This window comes from Nothoprocta perdicaria, unplaced genomic scaffold (genome assembly GCF_003342845.1).
Source record: "Nothoprocta perdicaria isolate Ctin4 unplaced genomic scaffold, notPer1 scaffold_127, whole genome shotgun sequence".
NCBI lineage: Eukaryota > Metazoa > Chordata > Aves > Tinamiformes > Tinamidae > Nothoprocta > Nothoprocta perdicaria.
Genome location: NW_020454394.1, coordinates 1847954 through 1865847, shown reverse-complemented (window position 1 = coordinate 1865847; position 17894 = coordinate 1847954). Strand labels below are relative to the sequence as shown.

General features: G+C 41.3%; 1 protein-coding gene across 4 annotated transcripts in view; it reads left to right on the top strand.

Moving 5' to 3' along the window:
- FAM107B (family with sequence similarity 107 member B) overlaps positions 1-17690 on the top strand; it is a 53251-nt gene extending 35561 nt beyond the window's left edge. For 3 of the 4 annotated variants that reach the window (XM_026033309.1, XM_026033308.1, XM_026033307.1), the window contains exons 2-4: positions 7412-7595; positions 12828-12981; positions 14991-17690. In XM_026033309.1, the coding sequence (XP_025889094.1) occupies positions 7468-7595; positions 12828-12981; positions 14991-15107 (399 nt within the window). In that variant the 5' untranslated portion in view covers positions 7412-7467 and the 3' untranslated portion in view covers positions 15108-17690. Of the gene's footprint in view, positions 1-1151; positions 1177-7411; positions 7596-12827; positions 12982-14990 lie in introns of those variants that run through there. The other variant, XM_026033306.1, reaches the window with a different exon arrangement.
- Positions 17691-17894: the final 204 nt, after the last annotated feature.

Below are 17894 nucleotides of genomic sequence, written 5' to 3'. Positions count from 1 at the left end.
GGTTTTGCTTTTATAACCTTAATATGACCTTAAAATGTGTCACGTGAGTCACTGTTGACCTATGTGTAAATGAATTGCTGGTTACTTTTTGGGAGTAACCCAACTGAAAAATAATCCTGTGTGGTTGGTCACCTAGGAAGTACAACTTGAATGATCGGCTGCTCCTGCAAGTCCTGTTTGCTCTGGTGGGCCCTGATTATCTGTGCAGGGTGTCGGTGAAAGCCACGTGTGTCTCAAGTTGCTTGTTTTGACTGTCATCATCTGTCCCTGCCAAGGGAATCGCATTGGATGTGATGGAGGGGAGGGAGCGTGTTTGCACGTGGAGGCTRTCACATCAGTGCATGATGCATCTCTTGTTCCAAGGAAGGACAGTGGTTGTTGAGCACTGTTCTGGTGTGAGATGTACAAAATAAGGGGCCTTTTCCTTGACATCAAGATCGTTTCCCACCTTGGTATTCCACTAATTGCAAGGACCCCAAGCAAATTGAGGTTTACCCGCCTCTGAAAGAGGGAGAGCTTGGTCGCTCCCTGCTATGGTAAATGTAGAGGTCTGCATTTCAGAAATCAGACTGGTCTCTGATCGCCTCTTCCTTCCTTACCCTCTTGCACTTGCCCTAATGTAGAAACCTGTTTTTGCAGTAGGAAAGGAGAGGCAGTTTCTTTCTCTCTTCTTTAAACTCTAATTACATATTTTCATYGGTACTTTGGCTTTTAAACTGGGCCAGAGAAGAGACATCGCTGTGGARAGCTGCTACTTTTAGATAGTTTCAAAAGTGCTGAGCGAGAGCTTCATCACAGGCCTTGCAGCCCCTGGGAAAATTATTTTGGATTAACAAAAATTCCCCTTTGTTGGTTCTGGTTTCATCAGTGAAAGATGTAAATATTCTTGTTCTTCTCTTTAGCCCTCAGACTGTGACAGGCTCTTCACTTAGCACCCAAGGCTTGGTTGAACCTCAGAACACAGGAACAGAGAATACCTGGTGTTGTTTAAACTGAATGAGAGCTGTGAGCATCTCTTTGCATTTGAGAGACTTGAAACAGMCTGGAGTATTGCTCCAAATTTTACATCATTTGTGTTGTGCCTATGCACATGTCTTTAGGTTGACCTTCTCTCTCCTGGTTTCCCACCTAAAGGATGTTTTAGCTGTGCTTTGCTTGATTCCCAGTAGTACTTAGGTAAGTACTTAAGAAAATGAATGTTAAGGTGTTTTCCTTGGGATTTTGAGTGGATTAATTCATTTTAGTATCTGCTAAAGTGACTCTAGGATTTCCAGTAGCTGGTGAGGCTACTGAAAGTGAGGTCAGGATACTGAGATTGCCCTGCTGAGGTTGCCCTGCTCAAGCAAGGGGGAAACGGAGCCACAGTTGCCTGGAGAAGACTACGTGGGCCTTCAGCCTCCAGCAGCCACATGAATGATGAAGCCATTAGCAGCTGATAGCTTTGCCTTGTTCCCTAGATTTAAGGCTGGAACCCAATCGACCCTGTTTGCTGCCGTTCTAATCAAGAAAGTGTTTTGAGATAATGTGATTGTGTTTATGTCTTGGGCACGGTTGGCCTAATTGCAATGCCATTTATCAAGGCTCATAACTTCCTAAGCGTGCGGCCTCCAGACCTGTCGTCGCACGCGGTGAGTTACAGCAGGAGGATGCAGCTGGGTTAAAAAAGGACTTAACAGAATTTGGCCATTATCATTGCATTTAGTGATACTGGTAAGATGAGATTTTTCTTGCTGATATATTTCAGTGCAGTAATCCCAAAGCTATTTCCTAGGAGGAAGTTTGCCGGTATTGTCTGTTTGTGTGAAGACCAGTGACAAAGAAACTAATGCAGGGTGTTGAATGGGTAGGTGGCCTGTGGCCTGGTAGGTGCTCGCTGCCCTAAAGGGACTCCAGTTTGGAGGTACATTAAGACAGTCTTTAAATCTTTTAAGACATAGAAGCAAAACGCTTGAATCTTGACAGTGGCAGCCAACCTTCCCAAACAGACCGTGAGGGACGGGGAGGAATTGAAGCCCCCAGCCCAGCTCTCTGGTTCCTCTTTCTCCCCTCCCTATGGGCAGTATTTTTGTATTTGCCGTGATCCAAATCTCATAATTGCTTCTAGCTGCCAAAGACAGTGCGGATAAGAGCCAAACTCACTGGACAGCAGCTGCCTTTGGCATCTTGGCTAGGCAGAGCACTTGTGTCTCCTGCTTTCAGTAGCTCCTCTTGTGAATTAAACAGGGAAACAAGGGCCATGGGATGTCATAAGTCATATCTGTAATCGGGGGTTAATCAAGWAAATCTCTCTCATCAGGAATCTTTCTCCACTGACAGCATGTAGATAAAAGCAATGGTGGTGCTCAGCTTTTATGTCCAAAGAGTATTGAGATGATGGTCACTGGGAATTACAGCGTGGATTTCCATCCACGCCTGGTTGGCAAGGTGTTCCTAGTTATAAAGCGTTTGGAAAAAGGCACACTGAAGAATTTCTATTCCAATTCCTCTCAAAATCAGGAGGAGGAGGGTAACTGTATTTCCTCTCAAGGAATGCCTTTGGGTTGCTTGTAACAAACCACAAGTCTGTGCAGCAGTTTAAAGATCTGAAAATGTGAGTCTTAAAAAATGGTGGTTGATGCTTTACAGTACAGCTGAGAACAGATGATCAAGGCTTTTCGGGAATAAAATTTAACTTCAGGAGGTGTTTGATGTTTGACCTAATGCTTCTGTGCAAGAAGAATTTAAAAGTTTATAAAAGCAAAAAGGAAATCATGTGTTTAGCTCTAGAGTAATTTTTGATGCTCAATCTAGTCTATTATTTTGATGTTAATGTTTATTTTTAGGCTTTTCCATGTTTTTAAGAAGTCTCAACTCTGGAAACAGCTGGAAATAACAACAAGAATCATTTAAAGGGTGAAAGTGCTCTATTTATGCATAATAATATAAATTATGATCTTACACAGGACTTTTAATGTTCAGATTCCACAAGTAGACAGTGATCTCTGGTATGAGGAATACCAGAAGGGAAAATAAATGCAATTCTGCAGATGCCATACACACACTTCTGAGTGCAAACATCCCTCTTTCTGAAGCGAGGGGAGCCCTGTTGTAGCAAAAGCTCTGGCAGTGGCTAAATCCTTAACCTAATGGTGTTGAGATCTGCTTTGAATCTGTTAAAAATGCTAGTGGTTGTCTGGAGTTCCCTTTGCTGTGTTTCCAGTGCTGGTTCCACTGAGGGACGTTTCTGAAAGTGGTTTAGCTATGGAGAGGTTTTCTCTATCTAATGGGAAATTGAAATAGTTTGAATAGCTAATAGTTTTATAGGTTAGACTGTGTTTAGAGAGTCAAAAAATCCAGTCTCTTCTCTCGCAATAAAAATCCTTGTGTACATAAGGACTCATGGACAGAGATTATGGGACAAAGTTGTTCATGCAGGACAAGATACACACTAGAGCAGTACATCAGTGTTGCTTGTGCAGCAGCAGCAGCTAATACAGAAAAGGCACTGAGGAATCTAAAGGAGGCTCTCGGATGATATTAAGCACCATATTGCTGTTAAATGATCATTTAAGGTGCACAGAATTAAATACTTCACCTAGATCCAGCGAAGCAGAATTGCTGGCCTGAAGAGACCTTTACAGTGAAACTAATAGCAGTGGGGAAGCACTTGATGTCTCTCTGTGATATTTAGGGGTGATTTGAAAGCAGCTTTGTGGGCTGTGCCTTTTGTAGCGATGARCCCTAGGGACTCACAGAATTATAATACTAACATTTTTATTATTTGAATATTGCTTGAGCTTTGTTGCAGGTCTTCAAGGGGTTCTGCCATCTAATTTGACTGATTTGCTGGTGAGCGCAGTCTGAATGGCAGAAACCATGGGGTCATATTTCCGTCTCGGCTCCTGCCTGCTGTTGCTGTGGTTAAACCCTTCCTTCTTGCCCATGCCTCCGTTTCCCTTTTTCTGAAAGTCAGCCGTGTCTCGGTGCAGAGTTTTGAGGTGAGTGTGAGGACGCTGCCGCTCTTGTGCACGGTGCTGTCCGTGTGTAGGGTTGTGCAGAGGTTCAGCAGAGCTGCATCCGTGACCTCCAGCACGCCTGAGGTGGGCAGAAGCTCCAAGGAGCAGCTGGGTAGAGACCTATTTCTTTGGCTTCAGTTTTGGAATTCCTAGTTAAAATCACTTGCAGCTTAATCACATGTGGAAATGCTCTTCAGTTCCCCAGGGATTTTTATTCACTCAAGTTTGCTGCTAGTAATAGTTCATGTTACATTAGGAAACCATGATTCCTGACCTCAAAGATCTGAGTGTGTGTTTTGAAAAATAGAAATGGGACAGTTGAAAGAAGACTTCATTTTAAGTGTTTGCCAGAGATAAATTTGCATACTGAAAAAAAAATGACACCAAGCTTTGAGAAATGATTGAATCAAATGGCTTTTYGGGGGCTTGTATTCTTTTTAAAAGAATCACTAATAATAATATGTTGTTTGTGACGGATTACTTGTAGGCATTTCAGTGTTTTTCCTCTTGCCTAAGCAAATAGATTTGTTGTAAAGAGTCAGGGGTTGTTTTCTGATTTACTTCAGTGGAGAATCGTAGATCATAAATGTCTTCTAAAAGACTTGCAGCCATAATCAATAATCTGGAACTGATGGAGCAATATGGAAAGCGAATGTTATGCGTGCACCCTGTCCTTATTTTATATATGACATGTGGTTAAACAGTAAAGGATTTGAGAGATGGCTTCAGTGGAGGACCACAAAAGCTCATCCAGCCGGGAGAAGAGATGGCTTCCCAGGAGGCCCAACAGACCATTCCCATTCCCATGAGGAGCTCATCATAACCAGGGAGCCAKGCAGGAAAAGGAGAGGTTCCTACAGAGCATGGGAAAAACTATTTCACCTTGAAGAGCAGTGGAACAAGTTGCTCAGGTGGTTAGTGCAGTCTCCTAGCAGAAACCCTGAACAGGTAAAGCCCTGAGGAACTTGGTCTAACCTCAGAATTGCCCCTCCTTTGAGCAGAAAGTTGGGCTAGAAACCTCCCAAGTCCCTGCCAACTTTACAGAATCACAGAATATTCAAGGATGGAAGGGACCTCTAGAGATCATCTAGTCCAACCTTCCTGCTCAAGCAGGCACACCTAGAGCATGTGGCACAGGGCAGCATCCAGGCGGGTTTGGAAGACCTCCAGGGAAGGAGACTCCACAACCTCCCTGGGCAGCCTGYTCCACTGCTCTGTCACCCTCACAGKGAAGAAGTTCCTCYTCACCTGGAGATAGAACTTTCTGTGTTTCAGCTTATGGCCATTTCCCCTTGTCCTATCTCTGGCCACCAATGAGAAGAGCCTGTCCCCTTCTTCCTTGCATTCTCCCTTCCTGAACTTGTACATGTTAATCGGATCCCCTCTCAGCCTTCTCTTCTCCAGAGAAAACAGGCCCAGTTCACTCAGTCTCTCCTCGTACAGGAGATGTTCCATTCCCTTAATCATCTTAGTTGCTCTTTGCTGGACCCTCTCTAGAAGCTCCACATCCGTCTTATACTGGGGAGCCCAGAACTGCAGGTTTTGTTTTTCTCRTTTTCCTCTTTATATGGTGGATTTGGCTGTAGTTGTTTGCTTGACTGACATAATAAGAGCTCCGAAGGGGTAACATTAGTAGTATTTTTATTGCACAATCAAAGTCAGTATGTGATTTATGTCATACTGCTGTATTCCTGCCCAGTCCTGAACTGCTGTCACCACTGATAGTGAATTTTGACTTGSTTTCAGAGGATCCCATCAGAAGCAGCATCCCGCAGAGTTCAGAGCCTCTGTGTTTATCTGCCTTGGGAAAACTAACGTGCCGGCCCCTCCGGGGGTGGCTCGCACTAGGGGACACTTTTTTTGTAGCATTTACTCCCATAAAACCTTCATTCCATAGACGCAGAGCACCTRTGAAATACAACTCATGATATCTATTCAGTTGAAGAAGCTGGAAGGTCTAGGCCACATCCRTTAAACACATTCAAATTCAGAGTGCTTTTCCTGCATCCAGGGAAGTTTAGTCCCCTGTTTTGCTATTGCTTCTATAACTGTGCATGGCAGCCCAAGTGGAGTGACGATGCTGGTGTCCTGTGTTAATGTCTCCTCAAACTGGACCTTCTGAGCACCAAACGAGCTTCCTAACATACATCAAATCATTTAGTGATTAAAAGGACCCTGAAACTTAGGTGTTACAGCATATTGAGTAAGAAAATAGGAGAGAGTGGAAACGCTGGGATAGGAATTGAAACGCCTGTTCAACTTTTAATGGAAAATACGTGGCAAATCCCATTGATTCTCCATTTCTTTTCATAGCTCCCCGCCATAAGGTGTGCAGCATTCAGCTCTTCTGTCAGGCTAATGGAAGGCTGTATTTTTGTTTGTCTTTCATGTCACATTGATTCATCTTTGTGGAAAAACCCACATACTGGGAGATTTTTTTGTCCGTTGAAAGGCCCAGTGTTTGTGTCATCAACGCGGTAATTGCAGCGTGCCACTTTCTGCGTGCAGGCTTTGGTGACAGCGGATGGGGACAGAATTGCTCGAAAGGTGTTTTGTTTCAGGTGCTGAATTCTGTGCCACTAAAGCTCCGCAATGGAAGGAGGTATTAATGGTCATATATAAATTATCTGAAAGCTACACTTGTCAGCTGTTCATTGGAAGTGTTGTAGCTTGTTATAAAGATATGCTACATAYGCAGAGTAGGAAATCACTGCAGGATAGGAAAATATCAGAACTTCAAATGATATAAATGCTGATGGTTTTATATTGACTTTGCACATCAGTGGATTTTTGTGGATCTTTTCTGTAGGTAAATGGTGACCTTTAGGAAACAACCTCACTCAGCASTTTTTCCCCACCTCTCTGCTCCAAAATTCCACTTGCCACCCCCAAAATTGAAGATATGCCAATTTTCCCTTGGAAGCTCTTGCTTGTTAGTGTTTCAGTATGCTTCAGGGCTTACCCACATKAGGTATTTTCCTTGTAGTTAGTGTGAGATTGATAGCATAAAATGAGAATCTGTATGGTTTTGATTCACACTATCACTATTCAAAATAGTAATTATTTAAAATGTCATTTGGATCTCAGTATCTCTAAAATTGCTTTGTCTGACTAGAGTTACTCAAACCAGTGGGGCTTGGCTTAACCTAAAGTATGTGTTTAGCTGTGCTTGGGAGAATCTGTAYCCACGTCAATAGGATGAAGACTTCTGGAAGTGCTAATGTGGTAAAATTAAAAAGATGCTACTCATGTTTGTTCTTGACAGCTTGTACTTATTGGAGATAAGATTCCATTAGAAAAACATTGGTGTTATCAATGTGATATAGTTATACCACCTTTAAACATCCTAATGCATCTTTAAAAGGTCTTTCAATATGTAYTTAACCGCCCTGTTAATTTTCCTCCCTATTTTACAGACACCTTGAGTGAGGACACCAGACCCAAAGATCCATATCCCATTCCAAGAAAGACTATGGCTGAACCAGACTACATAGATGATAACAATCCTGAGTTAATTAGACCTCAGAAATTAATTAATCCTGTGAAGTCTTCCCGGAATCATCAAGATCTCCATAGAGAGCTGCTTATGAACCAGAAAAGGTAAAAGTCTAAAAATAGCTCTTTTTTTCTCCTCGATTGCTAAGTTCAGCAAGATGGTATTTTATTTGAAAYGCTGCAGACATGTTTTGTTGATAAGACAGCTTTGAGATTCTTAAACTTAAAATTTGTGTTTGAGTTTCAGTGAAGTTCRTCTACCCATCTTTTCCTTGATAAATTCTTTGCAGAATTCAAATGCTTGATTTCAAACAACCCTTGCTATCATTTTGATATTGGGCCATCGTTTTAAAAGCTTTGCTCATGTCGTCTGCTGTTGTGTTTATGTGCTGCGTTATCTGTGGTTGACCCTGCACCAACCAGCAGGTGGGATATTTTAGAAGGCTTTCTAAACATAAATAAATTAGTGTGATCTGCAAAATACTGGAGTAATAGTTGAAAGAAAGCTGAAGTCTGCATCACTGACTTAAGTTTAGGCCTTTCACAGCTGTTCTGCTAGTCAAAGAATCTATTGAGGAGGTTGAACATAAGCTCAGTTGTGGATCTTGCAGTGAAGCTCTATAAAAGCTTGCTGCAGGGGACTTTTCACTTAGTTCTTATGAATAGGCATTAAAGGTAGATTTTAAGAGAAAATAGTTCRGTTTTCTCCTATCACGTTTCTGTATGAGTCACAGGGCACTATCTTGGGCTCTTAACTTTATCCACTACTTGACAAAACTTTGTTTTTACCGGTAGAATCTTAAAATCTGTAAGATTTYTACCAATCTCAGCAGACTGAGTTTAGTGGACCACTTCAAAATGAAAGAAATCATGTATTTTATTTCAGATGAAATTCTTCTTTCAGATGAATATATTCTATTTCAGATGCAATCATTCTTTCTGAATGAAACTATCACAGTGTCATAGTTTGATGTTGGCTCTGCTACTGCACAAATGTTTCTGTGTGTGTTATGCAAATGCTGCTTCCTTCTTTCTGAATGTACAGCTCTTGTTTTGTTTGCCAGTTTTGAAAATGTAAAGATCTGTGGCTTGATTGCATCAGCTTCAGAGAGGCAGGGACTTGGCCCACAGGTAGCTGAAATAGGGTTATTGAGTCTCTTCAACAAATGAAGACCCGTTTAGAAAATGTAGAAAGGAAATAATCATGCAGTTGAACAGATACAAAAAATAACTGCCAGAAAATAAAAAAGCCAGCAAACCTCTGAAACTCATCAATTAAACAGAATTGTTTTAGTGATTTCATGGAGAGTACCCTGTGTTAACTTGGCATCAAGAGTACATGGCAATCCATACAGCAGTAAGTTAAGATATGATGTCTTCCTGCCCATCCTGGGAAGGATTTGTTAGAACTTGCTATTCAGATTATTTATTTATTGGTTACAAGATCTATAATTAACACAGTCCTTGGATCTTGTAAGTTCCTTGCCTAACGACATCTGGTACAATTCATTGTTTTCAAGTTTCTTTCATCGACTTGGTTGGATGCTGCTACTAGGGAATTACAATGTGGACATCCTTAGGAAGTGGCCTGGATTTCCTTTGCTCTCTTCTCTTCGTTCTGCTTGATTGTCTGTCTCGTATTTAACTGCTGTGAAGTTGTACTTAGAGATGCAAGTAACAGATGCATCTTGAGTATCCTCTTCTCCACAAATGGTCTACAGAATAAAGAGCAGAGCTCTTTGCATTGGAGCCACTCAGTATGGACTCTTCATAGGCAAAGGTGTGGGGATCCATAAAATAAAAGGGAGAAAAGTAAACAATATTACTGAGTGCACTTGATAATAAATTTATCATCAAGAGCCATTCAGCTGCTTTTGAGACCAAGGCCCTTGATGGAGGAGGTGATGGAGCTATTGCTTTGGTTTCTTCAGCATAGCTGGATTTGTATATTTGGCATTAAGGGTCACATTCTGAAAGTTTCTCCTTTTTTTACCTTTGACATTGCATTATTCTGAGGACAGAAGAAGGTCTTTTCTCCATGTAAGAGCTAAATCCTCAGAAGTGCCAGGTTTAGGTACTTAATTCTGAATGCATTGCACACACAATACAGCATTCATCTACTGGTGAAGTAGAAATGTTTTACAGAATAGCAACTGAACTGGAAAAAAATGGCATGTAGGTGTTTTTCCTATTTTTCATTAATGGGATTAAACTTCAAAGTCAGTTTCTAGCACCAAGAAGTTTCTAGGCATTGAAAGAAAAATAGTTGAAGTTTCCCGACTTAGAATCTTATTCTAAAGCTTGCAGAGGCTGCAATAAATTAAATCTACTACTTTTTCTTTCTTCTTTTTCTCTTACAGAGTTTATAAAAGCATTAGCTACTTTCAAATAGTATAAAGTTCTTTTCTTTTAGGAGAATATCCTATTACATAAAAGGGCTGTGGTGTCCTCAATACACACTCTTTCTTTTTTTGTGATGTTGATTAGGTGCAGCTGTTAATTTTAGATCCTTAATTATTGGGACAGAAATGAAATATTTTTACAGGTTTCACTARCAGAGAAACTGATATTTTAGAAACAGTTAGGACTTTGTGCTTTATGACAAAGTACTGGCTCTGATAAGAGGCTTTTCTATAAATGTTAGGCTGGTGTTCTGCTTTTTTTTTTCTGCAAATTGCCATCTATATGAAAGAATTTTAGTGCTCTCTTAAAAGCGTTGCTTAACACTTCAGTGGGAAGACTCAGGGTAGGCAACAAGTGCTTTAACTAAGCAAATTTGAATAATGTTTCTGGGTCTTACAGTTTTTAGTGGTGATTCAGTAAGTCTCTGTACCTGTAAGCAGTGTCCATTCTATTGTAATTTAAGAGTTATTTGTTTTCAGAAGTGGTGGTCCTTTTGGACAAAGATGAAGGTAATGGTTGCTCTAGGCAATGATCACCTACAATAATGTAKTTTTCCATATTATCACTACACCTTAGCTCTGCATTACTGCTTTTCCTTTGAGACATTAATGCTGTCAACTGACCGATGTTAAAGCACACTTTGCTTAGTTTATTTTASGATCTTTTATTCAACCAGAACAGCCACCCAGAGGTAGCAGAAGAAGCCTGCCTGGGGCTTTCCTTTTTAAATACAAGAGTGAAAAGAGGACTGAAGTTGCAGTTTTTCTGTCACAGATCTGACTGCCAAACCCATATGATTATAAAGAGAGGTTGTACTTGTTCTGATTTTCTGCAACTGGTTAGTTCACAGAATCACAGAATGGTTAAGGTTGGAAGGGCCTCTAGAGATCGTGTAGTCCAACCCCCTGCTCCAGCAGGAACACCAGAGCACGGGGCACAGGGCGGCATCCAGGCGGGTTTGGAAGATCCCCAGAGAAGGAGACTCCACAATCTCCCTGGGCAGCCTGTGCCAGGGCTCTGGCACCCTCACACTGAAGAAGTTCTTCCTCACATGCAGATGCAACTGCCTGGGTTTCAACTTGTGCTTGTCCTATCACGGGCCGCCACTGAGAAGAGTTTGGCCCCATYCTCCCTACATTCTCCCCYCAGCTACTTAGACATGTTGATCAGATCTCCTCCCAGTCTCCTCCAGGCTAAACAGGCCCAGCTCGCTTAGTCTTTCCTCATACGAGAGATGCTCCAGTTCCTTAATCACCTTTTCACTCTCCACTGGACCCTCTCGAGAAGCTCCACGTCCCTCTTGTACTGGGGTGCCCAGAACTGCACACAGTACTCCAGGTGCGGCCTCACCAGAGCTGACGAGAGGGGCAGAATCACCTCCCTTGACCTGCTGGCAACACTCCTCCTGATGCAGCCAGGATCCCATTGGCCTTCTTGGCCACGAGGGCACACTGCTGACTCATGGTTAACTTAGTGTCAACCAGGACTGCCAGGTCCCTCTCTGTGGAGCTGCTCTCCAGCAGGTYGACCCCTAATCTGTACTGGTGCCTGGGGTTATTCCTCCCCAGGTGAGGAAAGAGTAGTTGTCCCTCTTGCTACAGCACATCTAAATCACTCTCATGCTCCTGCTTTGTTACATGTGCAATCTTTCCAGAGAAACCAGGCATCTGGTTCCTGACTGTCGCTGACTGTTCACTAGCATGGAAATTGCTATTGACTCAGCTCCATCCAGTGTTAATGGTAAAAGGGTCACTCCAGCTTTCCTCTGCGTGTCTTAAATTTTTATGCATTAAAATGGTAATTAAAATAGCATGAAGCATAAAAGATTAGCAAAATCTTGTGACTTCTGTTACGTTCAATGAGATGTATTATGAAAAATACAGAGCAGCATTTGTTGATGCTAAATATTTAATCTTGCTGCCAGTGTATGTACAAAGATAGAGCACTGAATAATATATGGAGTCATTCATAGATGTTATGATATAATGACTTGTTAATATATTATTGGACATGCTGTCAGATAGTCCTATTATAGAGGAATTAGGCCAGCATAGAAATCTTAAGCAGAGCAGGATAAAAATCTGCTTCATGGAAGTTAATTCATATTATTGAATTTCTTAAAGTTGAAATTAAATGACTGATGTTAAACAATGCTGAATAATTTCATGTACTCGTCTTTATGGGGAAGGGGGCAGAACAGAGGCAAGTTTCAGATTGTCTGCTCTGACTTCAGTGGCGCTGGTATCTGCACGGTGGGGATATCTCTGAATCTTGTCGTAACAAACTCTGGGAAGTTCATAGCATAACAGATATGGGAAAAAAGCCAAAGTCCCCAAAACATGTGTATGTGTGTAAATAGTAATGCATCCTCTCAAAGAGTAAACTTTCTCATTTTAGACTAGTTGGCTCAGAAAATGGTTTGCATGGAACAGATTTCAAAGAATAATTTGATGTTTTGGCTAAAATCTTGCAGGGGGGAGAAAACCCCTTTTTTTTGGTCACCAGGGGCCATTTTTTTTAAGTTCTGCCGATGCAAACTTCCCTACAAATTCCTCCAAATTACCGGACAGTAAAGRATGCAGTTTTTCCCAATTTTGTGCTTTAAGCGCTGCCAACATCTTCATTTCAGATGTTTTTTTAAATTAGTTTCTGTGGAATGGAGCGAACAGAAGGAAGCAGAGAATGAAATATTGAATTAGCCAGGAGAAATACCAGTATGTATGCTGAAAGAAAATATCCTTCAAAATACTGGGGCCTAAATTCCAACATAGGATTTTGCTTAGAGACCACTAAATATCTGCATTTTTTTCCATTTTAATTAATGTACCTAAAGATGCATAAGTTGATTTGAGAAAACCTACTCACAATTTTGCTTATTAAAAGTGATGTCTGTCTTTTCCATTTCCTTCCTCCTTCTCCCATTTAAACTTGAAGGGGTCTTGCACCTCAGAACAAACCAGAGCTACAAAAGGTGATGGAGAAGAGAAAACGAGATCAAGTTATTAAACAGCAAAAAGAAGAGGAAGCACAGAAGAAGAAATCAGACCTGGAAATAGAGCTACTGAAACGGCAGCAGAAACTGGAGCAGGTGAGATGGGAGAAAACACTAGCCTGGCACATCTGCATCTGGTCTTCTCAGGCTGCCTTTGTAGAAAGGAGAGAAACAACAGCTTGTTCTGTGGCACAATTCACCTGACCAAATGCAGATATCTCTTTTAAGGATGAGTCAAGTCACACTGAAAAATTACCATTTCTTCCTGATTATATAGGTACTTCATATGTCTGCCTTTGGTCAGCTGAATCCTGCTCTGGACCACAGGAACATTTGGAGTGTTGACCACTGAAACTGGTGAATTTTTTACCCTTTATCGCCTTTAAGTTAAGAGATGATCCCCTGAAAATGGGTGTCAGACTCCTGTGCATCAAAACTACATACTTAAGGAATAAAAAAAATCAATTGATTCTTTGCCCTGCATTATGTCAGAGGCCAGGTAACTTTAAACAGATTTTTGTAGCATTATAAAATGTATGAATTTATTAGCAGGCTTTCTCAAATAAAAAAAAAAAAAAAGAAAAGAAAATTCTTCAGACCCTAAGCAAAGGTGATGTAGAGTTGCAAACCATTGCAGCTTACTGCTGTGCAGGGCCAGCCAAAGGTCTCAGAGCCTCTTCGTGTATGAGGAAAATATCTCAGAGCCTTGTTGTGTATGAGGAAAAATAACCGCGGTGAGAAAGTCTCATCAAGGAAGTCACTCTGCAAAAAACATTGCATTTGTATTTAAATAAAAGAATACTATAAAACAGTACCTGCTGTTTCTTTTAACAGAAATAAGTTAAGCCAAATAGTTATCCTATTAAAAGTTATTTATAGTTCAATCATTATTTGGATTCTTTTTTATTTTATGTATTTATGAAGAGTAGAAATATTTTGAGGGATGAAGAGAGAGCTATTTTAATTTCAAGGGTATGCTGCTCTTGTTTTCTTCTGTGCTTTTAAAAAGATGAGGCCAACTTCAAATCATTCAGATTGTAGGAAGATGCCCAACTTTATATTGATCCATCCAAGGACATAAGTAGAATAGACAGCTCTCTTAGAAGAGGTAAAGCTCGCTCATTGCAAGCAATGCTGTGACTTTGCAAGCTTCCCAGAAGTGACATTAATTGACCATATGACTCATRGAAGGCCATTGCCATGATTTACTGTAACGAGGCATGTCCCTTGTTGTTGAGCCAGAAACGAAGGAGAAGTAAGTGAGCAGTAAATATAGGTGAGCAGTGCACAGTCCCCATTAATCAGGAGACCTTGGTGTGTTTGTAGGAAAACTCCTTTCAGAATTGCTTTCGCTCTTAGTTTTCTGAAGATTTGTTTCTTCCTTTTTGTTTAGTTACCTTCACCAGGGATTGCTAAGCCATCCTTACTGTATAAAGTYTCTAAGCAAAGTTTGCGCTGGCACCGTGCAGCCTTGTCCTGCAGAACGTAGCATCCCACTGCACAGATAACTGAGTCGCTGCATGGGCAGGGAAATGTCAGTGAATGGACTGCCAGGACTAAACAAGCAGTGGGACTGAGGAGGTTTCTTGTTTGTATCGGTCTCTGTGATAAGCAAAGCAGGTATTTATCAGAACATGCTTAAGGTAGATCGCTAAATGTATACCTGTACACACAAATAAATGAGCAAGTTTGCTCAGTTATAGCTGTTCATATGTGTTCTCCTATGAGACAGATTTTTCTTGTCCTGTTCTAATAGCCTGAGAAAGGAATCATTGTTATTTTTTTACTGAGAATGTCTAAGGATTTCTTCAAAAATTCTGTACCTTATTCTCTTAATGGACTAGCCAGATTTTGTCCGTCTGGTAAAGGTGTTTTCAGGCCTGGTGGAATGAGCTAGAGCCAAGGATTTGAAAAGATAAATAGTTTATGAGAACAGATACTCCCAAGGAAGTACAAATTTGTCTCCTCCCCATCATGGAAAAGATAATCTAAAACATTTTGCACAACCAGTTATTGAGGTCAAATATCTCTGTCTTAAATGAATTTTTTTTTTAATGTTGTATTTTGATGATCTGTTTTATATRCTTTTTTTTTCTACATTAAAGCTGGAGCTCGAGCAACAGAAGCTGCAAGAAGAGCAGGAAAATGCACCTGAATTTGTCAAAGTTAAAGGCAACTTGAGGAGGACGGTCCAGGAGGCAACAGAGGCACCAGAGTCCTAGAGCCAGCTCCTGCTTAGATGTCCAGTGTTCCAGAGGTGGCTGCTGAGAGGCTTCTGCAGGTTGTCTCAGATTCCTCCCTCAAGAGGGAGAATAAGAGCATCCAGGTGACGCTTGCTGAAAAAGAGATTTTTTWAAAAAGATTTCTGGGACGTATGGATTAAAAAGACTGTAACATAAACAGATTGACTTGCCAAATGTGATTCTGAGACCAGTGGATGAGGAGTCTCTTTGTCAGTTCGGTGTCGTGGACCAGTCTGAAGAGCTTACTTGGAGATTTTAACCAGGGATACTAGAGAAACTTCTTCAGTGTTGCACTGCTTTATCTCTTGCAATCCTAGTTTAATAGAGATACCCAGATTATATTTTGCTTTAAAAAAAAATAAAAATCCTTTTTGCTGTGCCCTGCAGCTTGTGTATAGCCCACAATAATTCTAATTTAATTCAAGTTTGAATCAAATCTGGGAAGAAATGAGTTACGTTGATCACAAGATAGATAGGTGTGGGGGAGATGAGAAATGCTTAAAATTCAGCATCAGTGAACAACTAAGCAACCTTAAAGCCTAATTATCCCTGTTGAGGATGTAGAATTTGGMCTATGAAAGAGCAGAAATCTGACCATCCTCCCACTGGAGAAAATTCACAAGCTGATTTCTCTCTGTGTCTAAAYTCTTCAAATATTGTGCACAGGCCTGGGCAGTGCTAACTGTGAACTTAGCTCTGTGATTTCTTAATGCAAAATGATCTTTCTGTTTTGAAATCCCACTTCGGTGTTGTGGCCTTTCTCCTCCAAGGATGTGCTGATCTGAATACAGTGTTAACACATCACTTAGTAGTGTTTAAATTTTTTTCCTGGCGTTGAAGAGAGATCCAGTTCTGTCACYGTGTCCTGCTTAGCTCTTACAGGAACTTGCAATAGAGCAGTGTTTAAACCAGGTCAAACTGATCATGGGGATTTGCTGAAAGAGATTTTTTCCTAAAGTGAGGCATTGAAATTATTTTTATCCCACCCCTTCCTCATGCCTCAAGAGAGAAGGGGAGTATCACCTTATCATTAAGTGTTAGGGTCCAATTCTGCACCTTCTGCCTTCCTGCAAGTTGCCTCTGTGATTTGCCTTTCAGTAAAACACTCCTCATCTTGTGTAGGGTTGGCAGTTCTGATCCTTCATGTTTATGACTACTAGTTACCCAGGAAAACCTGGGATGAGGAGGGAGGAACAGATTACACATGTAGGAATAAAGAATTGAATTCCTAACTGGTGTGAGCAGGTGCAGGTATCTTCTCTTGAGAAGTYGGGGAGAAATCCTCATCTTCTCCGAGTGGCTTGTTCTAGCTCCCACTGAAGCTGTTTTCATCCATACCAGCTAAGGATCTGCTCTTAGTCTTTGCCTTAGGATGTGAAACAAAATAATTTCTACTTTGTAATTGCATTGAACATAACTGCTTGAGAACACTTTTTATTAATGTCAACAGTGGCGTGTTTGTGTTGTGAAGGTGGTCAGGGAGGGTCAGTTTGTTTGTTTCTAGTTTCTTTTGCCTTTCCGGAAGGTATTGGACATTTTAAATAAAATTTCAGCTTAGCACTCGGGACACAATGCTCCCAATTAGCAATGTCTCCTAGATACAGCCTTCCATTTGTCAAGATTTGTCAAGCATTTCTCATGAGGATGCAATCAGATTAAGAGTAAATTAAATTGTGATAAGTGTATTGCCATTGACTTAGATTTGCAGTGTGAGTCATGTCTAGAAGATTAAATGTGAAGATGGTTTACCAGACTGTTCAGACTGTGGACATACGAAAGACAAAGGCCAAACCTATATATTTTCGTATGTATTTTCTCAACAAAGRAAAACCTTAACTGCTGCAGATTTCTTCCTTCCCTCTGTTCCTTCCTCTGGAAGGAGAGAATCTTAATTTCTGGCAGCACATTTTTCAGATATTTGCACTGATTGAGCTTGTTTCACATTGTTGATTGTTGAGGCAGCACTGTATAGTGGATTTCCACACCACTGATGTTTTTTCTTAGCCATTCCCTGCCTACTTCTTAGTACCTGTTGGTTTCCACTCTGCAATTGCATTCTGTCCAATATGGTGATCTTTGGAAGCTGGAGAGAAACCCTCTTTTGGCTTGATGAGTCCATTGCTTCTTGGTTGTTTCCTCTCAATGGTCGTGGCCATCCTCGTGTGCATGCACAGGGACATGAATGAAGTTGGGTGTCATCCGGACAGCAGCGGAGTCCACGCCGGGGGACTGCTCCTCGACTCGCTGAGCGTTGGATTGGGCCCGTTGATGACGAGTGCTTTCTGCTTTCTGCTTTCTCTTCATGCTGCCTTGTGATTCAGGGCAGAGCTTCTCCTTCTGAAGCACAGGAAGCCAGAAGACACCCCTGTACATACAGTGTGAAGTAGACCTGTTTTCCATTGCGTTCTCTGTACAAATAGGACATTGTGTTTGTTAGAGCACCATTTCTGCTGATCTTTTAGTCTAGGAATCCGCATCACCTTTGTGATCCGCATCTAGGAATTCGCATTACCTTCGTTAGACAGGCAAAGGCTTGTCTTTAAAATCAGGATTGGGCTGGAATGTGCTACCCTTACCTGGGGGCCCAGCTGGTCACACCGCAAGTGTCCTGTGCGGCTGCTCAAGTGGGAAGCTGCTTGCCAGCGAAAGCAAGCTATGGATCTGCTCTTCAGCTCTGTGAATTTGGAAGCAATCCTGCAGATACTTCAATGAGAAATCTTCCTGATTTAAAATGGCTCACTTCTACCACTTTTGCCTCTTAATAAG